Source organism: Haemaphysalis longicornis, unplaced genomic scaffold, assembly GCF_048455015.1.
Source record: "Haemaphysalis longicornis isolate Haplotype H1 unplaced genomic scaffold, Haemaphysalis longicornis Haplotype H1 scaffold_10, whole genome shotgun sequence".
NCBI classification, from domain to species: Eukaryota; Metazoa; Arthropoda; class Arachnida; order Ixodida; family Ixodidae; genus Haemaphysalis; species Haemaphysalis longicornis.
The window spans coordinates 137,624,221-137,632,186 of NW_027526204.1; the positions used below are offsets into that span (position 1 = coordinate 137,624,221).

Here is a 7,966-nt window from a genome sequence, read left to right on the forward strand (position 1 = left end):
CACGCGCGCATAGAGATTTAGGACTGCTGTTTATTCCTACTGTTTTTATTAACTTGTGTTTTTATTGGTCCACAGCCCAGCGGTGATTGCGGTACTCGATCACCGCACAGTGCGCGATCGTTTTGAAACAACAGTTCATTAAAAAAAACGCATTGCCAACAGTCGTATGAGCCACATTGACATTAACTCTTAGCACGGAAGCATAACTTTCAGCAAACAAGAGTACTGCATAAAAATGGCATCGAGCCAGGTCTTTATTTTGTCCCTTCGTCTCCAATTAAGTGCAGTCTTCAGCCACTGGCGCCGCCTTGAATCATTTGCGCCGTCCTGAGCTATCACTTAGTTTTGAATGTCTTGTGCAACAATGAATGATTTAAGTCTTCTTGAAATATTCCATTTCAGGAGTGAAGACATGCAACGACAAGCGTAGTATCGGAGTCAAAGTTTCGGTGCCGCTTTGCCGGGTAGCGGTGCCCTTCAAAAGGGCAGTATGGTTGCGAGTGAAAGGCTGGGACAGCTGTCCTCTACGCGGTCGCAGTTTAGGCTCTCGAGGAGGAAGAGCAGGCGTTCCAGGTGCTTCACGTAGTGCTCCGGGAGGCCGGCCACCTCGAGGCGCAGCTGGATGTTGCTCCGCGCGGCCTCCGTGAGGCGGCATATGGCGCTCAGGCCGCAAGACGAGCCGGTCTCGGAACGGGCCAGGCTGCCCAGCGGAAGGAGCAGTGTGACCAGCAGTGCCAGCATGATCAGCGCAGGCAGCAGCAGTCCCGAGGTACGGGCCAACCAGACCAGGAACAGACCCAGCGACGCAGCGACGATGTGAAATGCAGCGGGTAGCGTGGCAGGGTGAGCGCGAGCCATCATGGAACTGTTTTGCATGGCTGCTGTCGCCGAGGCGGGCAGTGCTGCGGTGGAGCCGACGACTCCGTGAGCTGCGCCGTCGCGAGCTGCTGTGGCGCGCACTGAAGGAGGATGGGCCGTAGAGGACGAGTGGTGATGGACTTGAGAGTGTGCAAACTGGCGTTTAGGACCTGAAAAATCAATCAATCAATCAATCAATCAATCAATCAATCAATCAATCAATCAATCAATCAATCAATCAATCAATCAATCAATCAATCAATCAATCAATCAATCAATCAATCAATCGCAATTGAGGGCATCTTGGACGCAAACATCGATGTCAAAACAGCAAGGGCTGTATATAGCTACGACATTTCACAAGATATGCACAGAATTCAGTTTAACGGGTTTCATACCACGCATGTAACTAGACTAATTTTGTGCCGAGTCACGCCTAGTTACGATGGAGGGCAGATGGAGAACGATAGAGCTCCTGTACTCCTTTAAAATGGTAATTTTGTTGTGAGAATGCCAATACAACGGCAATGTCATTTGCTTCAAATTCTACCGAGAAGGCGCATGGCTATGCGGTGCTCAGCACAGGGGCGGGCCCCGAGTGGCTCCTTGGGGAGCGAGGCAGATACTTTAGTAGCGTGGACAGGAGGGGAGGACGCATGGCGCACATTGTAAACTTGGTGTGCTACTTTTTTGGTGCCTGGAAGAGGTCCCCTCCCTCTCCCTTGAGCGGCCGCTGACTCAGAATAATTGACAACACCACCCAGTTTTCTACTAGCACTAGCCACACCCATGAGTTAGCTTAAGCATTTAAGGCCAGGGACCCGATTCTGCGGTGTGCCGGAAAATCTCCCGCGGTGTTGATTTCATTTATTTAGTTTATTTGCTCCATCTTAAAGGCCCGAAGGACACGGCGTGAAAGTTGAAATTTGCAACGCAACGAAACTCAAATGGCAGAAAAAAAAAGAAAAAAAAAGAGGCGCAAATAAACATTTAAGTACAATGATTGCAGAAGTGGCTGCGTGTGCACAATTATGCGTGACGTTTCTGCGCACAAAGCAAATTACGTAAGAGCGCGTGAAAAAACCTTTACCATCCCTTAAATAGAAAGTCGGTAGAAGCGGGAAAACTTCCTCGCATCAAAACCGCGCTAAAACCTTCGCTCAAAGTGCGTCCAATTAAGCGTGAAACCTTCAAAGACCCAACTCGCGAACGAAGAACGAACTTATGCCACGATTTTTCGCACACTAAGTAAAAGTCTACCAATGATCTAAATGCACACCCATACGTGATTTATAAGATAAATATATACTATTGTACTCCACTATCGATGCGTGTGTTGCCTTGTCTAAAACCGTTGATTTTTCGCGATTTTCAAGCACCCGTGTTGACACAATATAAGCCAGGTTTCACGCACGCACCGTGGAAAACAGACCTTATCAGAGCTTTTCGGTTGATCAACCAGCCTAAGGGTAATGCATTAGCTCTTTTACAGGATGCCATCGGTCGACCTACGAAACATTTTGCTTTAGAATCAACCCCAAGCGTAGTTTTCTGGCAGCCCGTACTATTCGAAACAGGGAAACAGTTCCTGACTCAACTGAAGCTCGCCCGTGAGACCATCCAGTCATCGCTAAGGCTGCGCTGGATGAGTAGAATACTAGGCAATGTTAACTGAAACTACTCTTGGCGCAAGCTTAGCGCTTGCAGAAGCAGGGTGACAACGGCATTGGCGAACACGCTCATGAGTGTACCATTCAGCATGCGCGAAATTTTTTGCGCAAATTGGTCATACGGCATATAAGTGCACTTACGTAAGATGGCAAGTTGGGCTAGTTGGTGCAGATTCAGATTCATGGTGAAAAACAGCGCAACAAACACAGGGACAAAAAGAAGAGGGGACGATGCACAGCCCTTAGCATCGTCCCCTCTTCTTTTTGTCCCTGTGTTTGTTGCGCTGTTTTTCACCATGAATCTGAACGTGTACTTACACTGGAAGCTGCTCGTTAAAGATAAAAAACTTGCCACTCATAAACCAACCACTCGCTTCTTGGCGTTGTGGCTGTACTAGAAATGGGAATTGGGGGCTGCAGTGGTTAAGCTTAGCGATAGAGAGAGAGAGAGCGAGAGAGAGAGAATACACTTCAATGGCTGAAAAGAGTCAATTGGGTGATGTCCCAGGATACCACGAGAGCTGGCAGCCTCTTATGCAGTTGACCTGACGAAACTAGGTATTCGCACAGGGGCTGGTCAGCACTTTGTGCAGTGTTGGGGACATGGATTAAATCGCATTCATGCACGCATTCCACAACAGAAGTCTGGGGGCTATGTCGGGTTGATGCGTCGCAGCTACTACTGCATAACTATTGTACAGGCGGGGACCTGCTGAATACTTTGGACCACGCGAGCGCATGGTGAAAACTGCCGCTCCGCGCTCTAGAGGCACGGCGCTTGCTGTCGAGACAAGCGTGGCGCGCATGCGCGTCGTTGCTTCCTCGCAGGCACGCAAGTTTTCTCGCTTCGGCAGGCGCACTATGATGATTATGATGATTGCTATTGGTATCCCCTTTGTAGCGGGGTGATGACGTGTCACCTTACCAAAAAAAAAACAACAACTAATATACCTATGCTTTATAATCTTCATTTAATACTAGCGCTGCTCTTAGGGCAGGCTAAAAAAACGTATTACGCACAAATACTTTTTTACGCACAAAAAAAACAAAAAAAAAATTACACAAATTTTTTATGTTACAGGTGGTAGCTGTCCTAGGCAATATTCCCCCCTCTGCTTTTCGTCCACCAGCATTATAATACTTTCGTCGCCTCGACAATCTTGAACTCCCTCTGTGTTACCATTAAATTCTAGAAGTTTTGGAAGCCGAATATTTCCCTCATGTATATTTGGATGGATACCCTCGCACTCAAACACTATGTGCCGCATAGTTTCTGTTTCTTTTCCGCAGACCACGCATACCCCCTCATTTTGTGAATACTTTCCCACAAAGCTCTTAGTTCACAAGCAACCCGCTCTAGCCTCAAAAAGCAAAGCACTGCCCTGGGAATTATCGTAGAAATTTTTCTTTCTTATTTACAATTTCTCAGCCCTGTACATCGCATAACGACGTTTTAGCTTCCATTTTATCTCTCCATTTGTTCGTTTCTATCTGCCTTGCCTCTGTTTTGGTTACCTTGGCTGTCTTGGATTCTCCACTGCTCTTTCCGTATTTCATCGTTAGCCTTCTAGTCTTCCTTAGCCGACTAGACGCCTTTGTGGCATTTTTTTGAGTACATACTGCAGTCCTGTAAGGATCAAACAGGAGGGAAGGGAAGTGTACACACATTACAGACAAGGTAGCGACGAATACATATCAATGACCATGCTTTGGTCTCGCCGCGACGACCAGTCTAGAACCAGGTGGGCCATTTCACCGGCTTTTGTGCATGCCTTCATGTTCTAACTAATCATTCTTCGGAAAGATTTCTTGTTTGGTTGCAGATGGGTAAAAAACAGCCAACATCAAGAAACCAGTCCGGGTTACAATAAACCAACACACAGGGAGCACGTGCGCAAAATCTGGGGCAATCGACACATTCTCAAGGCCGCAGATATATAATCGGATAGCATGGTCACCGCACAAGGCATCGCCCCGTGGCGCGTTACTGACAATTGCAACGCCGCTGCCGAAAGCGAGAAAACTTGCGTGCATGGGAATAAACAAGGACGCGCATGCACGCTGCGTTGATGTCGACAGCAGGCGCCATGCCTTTGGAGTGTACAGGGGGATTAAAAGAAATGCTAACAACGGAGCGCACAGCCTCCGACTAATGCTGCACCGCCTGGCTGCAAAGTCAGTAAACTGCGCGCATGCGGACTCCTTCGAGAGCGTTTGAGAGTGTGGCCTACAATACTGGGAAATGCTTGATCAAGAAGCGACACCGGTCGTTTATTTTTAGGAGGAGGCGATGATTTTGGGGCGCCTTTTCACAGTGCGTCACCACTGAGCACGGTGATCGGAATTCAAGGGCATCATGCTAGCTGCAATCAGCGTGCTGCGCACTTGGCTCCCGAATGTAGTAGATAGCAGGGTGCTCAGTGGCGACAGAGCATAACAAGTCGCTTTAAAATAAATGACCGGCGTCGCTTATTTATCAAGCATCTCCCCTAACAGCAGACCACACCCTCAAACGGTCTGAAAGGACTACGCATGCGCGCAGTTTAATGACAGTGCAGCCAGACGGTGCGGCATGCGCCGGAGGCTGCGTGCTCGGTTGTTCGCATTTCTTTAAATCCCCCCTGTACACTGCGCAGAAGCAGTTTTCGCCACGCGCTTAGGTGGCTCCTATTATTGTGTCCCCGGCTGTACGATCACAAACAAACCAGACAATTTCTGGTGCGCAGCCATGCAGTACCGAAGTGAATGTAAAGTAGCTATAAAATATGCAATAGTTTCTAGTGCCAAGCAGCTGTCGTGAGAACAGAGCTGATTTGCGTACACGAATTCACGGGATCTTCGGCTTCCTGCGGCGCCAGCTGCAGCCTGCCGCACCGTCAGCAGCCCAACCTAAACGTGTTTGTTTTTAATGCCGAGCTATGGTACAGGGCTTCCCGAGTGCGCTAGGTTGGAAAAAGATTCAGTTCCGCTCGCAATACGCTCTACTTTTCGCCTCCACCTTACGCCCATACTATTGGGAATTGACGCTTTTATTCACCGATAACTCAAGCTTAATTTGTGGCGAACGAACAAAGAAGGGCGTCATCTTTAAGTTTGATGACAAGGAAAAAGGAATGTTACGAGGAAGGGCGAGTCGTCTAAAGTATTTCAACTTTAGGCACAAAATAAGGTTGCATATGTTGGTAGGAGCTCTACAGCTTGTGGTTGTCGCTTTCTTCCACCCCCCCCCCCCCTACACCCACTGTAGTTAGATTAACCGATGCAGTTTCATGTGAAGGGACGAGGAAAGCATGCAGTTACAACTGCCTGCCGACCGGGTCTAAACTTACTAATGCTTACACAATCTTATTTGCACAAGAATAAATAAAATCAAATGAAATTAAATCAAATACTCTGATTGTAATAAAAAGGACAATAACGATAAAAAAAAGCCCCAAGCCGTGGATGCGACGGAAAACGTGCTCCGGTTAGCTCGGTCTAGAAGTCAGTGTAACCTCCATTTCCCGGCTGCGTTATTCTTCTCTTAAAATGAAACATTTCAGCCATATACAGTAAAATCGCGTTAAATCGAACTTCCGGTGAATTCGAACTTCCGGTGAATTCGAACTTCCGGTGAATTCGAACTTCCGGTGAATTCGAACTTCCGGTGAATTCGAACTTCCGGTGAATTCGAACTTCCGGTGAACCTCCGGTGAATTCGAACTTCCGGTGAATTCGAACTCACGCCCTGATCCCGGCACAGCCCTGTATAATTCAATGGGGGGAAACTCCCGATAATTAGAACGCGTCGGTATACAGAACGGCTAATTCGAACTATGATCCCCTAGTTTCCATCGCTTACTAAACCAAATTTACTAGAGATGTAAAGCAACAAAACCGGAAAACAACAGCGTGGCACGCGCTATGCGCTCCTGCAACAGCTTATTTCACTTCAACAGAGGGCGCCCTGCCACCAGCGCCAGTGCTCAGGCGTATGCCATTATTATTTACGAAACATTTACAAAACCGCCCGCCAGAAACGTGTAGCAGCGCCTAATTAGCTCTAACGAGTCCAGAGGTGGCTTCTTTGGGTTCTGCCCACGCAGTGTGACGCCATTTCCGTTCAGCGCCCGCCCGCTTATTCGAACTCCGCTTAATTGGAACAATTTTATGGTCCCCTTCGAGCTCGAATTAACCAGCTTTTACTGTATTCATTGGGCTACAAGTGAGAAACTGCGCGTTCAATTATTAAAAGAAAACAACAGTTGTGTTACTCTAAACTAAACTAACTTAGAGAATGTATTAGCGCGTCACTTTAGATGGAGTAGCTTTGATTTTGTAAGGCTTTCGCCCGGGGCTAAACTACTCGGAGAAGTGGGCCTTGAAGTGTAATTTCCTGAGAAATGTATCTTGCACACACCGTTGATGTGGTCGGTTTTTTTTTTTATCCCTGCGCAATAACGTCCTACGAAGAAACAGGGCAACAGGCGCGTTTCAACGAGTGCATCTTGGCATGACCCGCCATCGAAAAAGGAGGGTGCGCGTTCCGTAGGAAACTCACCCCAAAGCACGGCCACGCACAGAATGACGGTCACGGCGAAGATGGCGACGATCGCCAGGGCGACAACGCTTCGGGGATGCATGGCCCAAAGGTGAGAGTCCGGGAGGCCGGCACGTCGCGACAGCAGGAGTGCTCGTGGGCAAATGTGGCCAACTGTCTCTCGGCATGATGCTCACTGGTGCAACGGTTATCCGGGGTCACAGCGACTGCGCGTCACGTTGTGCGATACTGAAGCGAAGCTTAGAACTTGATGTAAAAATTTTTACGCGAAACGCAAGAGAGCGTGGTACATATGACAGATACCTGGTTGATAGCTTCGCCTTCATTTCTGCTTTTTATCTATATGTGTATTATAATAGGCATACGTGTGTGGTATGATGATTTCATAAAAAGACGCTACAACGATGGTGAAAAGGAAACATGGGATATTAAAGCAGTCATATAAGCAACCTCAGCGCAGCTGTCCGGTAATTTCCATACGGACTAGTCAAGAAAGGCTACTGCCAACGCGCAGCCTTGCCGCGACCCGTCCCAACGCTAATCGCTCTAACGGTGCACTCGAGCCGCGCCATGCAACCATCATGTGTGCGTGCGTGCCCGTGTGTGCACGCCCTCCGTGATCAGCAACGGCGCGAAGAAGGAAGGCGAATAGCTCTGAAGGGTGAAAGGGAGATCGGCTCGAAAGATTAAAAAAAAAAAAAGTCTGAAGCACACACGTAACAGGGAACGAGCAAGATGCTGTATTTGAACGCGCAGGTAACTTTACTTATGAAAATTTGAAGGAAATATTTTGAAGCTGATTTTACCGCGCAGATATAAAAGACATGACACCACGTACCTAGAAGAAGTCATTTAATTTGGCGCACGCAATTGTGGCAGCAAAATTTTTTGTGCTTGC

General features: G+C 48.0%; 1 protein-coding gene across 1 annotated transcript; it reads right to left on the reverse strand.

Annotated features, from left to right (window-relative positions):
- Nucleotides 1-223: 223 nt before the first annotated feature.
- LOC144159443 (uncharacterized) lies at nucleotides 224-7,363 on the reverse strand. The gene is made up of 2 exons (XM_077690934.1): nucleotides 7,069-7,363; nucleotides 224-1,028 (listed from the first exon to the last, which is right to left on the reverse strand). Exons 1-2 carry the CDS (start codon nucleotides 7,148-7,150, stop codon nucleotides 478-480), a joined length of 633 nt encoding a protein of 210 aa, XP_077547060.1. The 5' UTR covers nucleotides 7,151-7,363; the 3' UTR covers nucleotides 224-477.
- Nucleotides 7,364-7,966: the final 603 nt, after the last annotated feature.

Bases quoted from the DNA above. Each gene is read 5' to 3' on its own strand.
- LOC144159443 (XM_077690934.1), bottom strand. From the start codon at position 7,150: ATGCATCCCCGAAGCGTTGTCGCCCTGGCGATCGTCGCCATCTTCGCC. The intron at 1,029-7,068 runs GTGAGTTTCCTA...TTGATTTTTCAG, and splicing joins GTGCGTGGCCGTGCTTTGGG to GTCCTAAACGCCAGTTTGCA.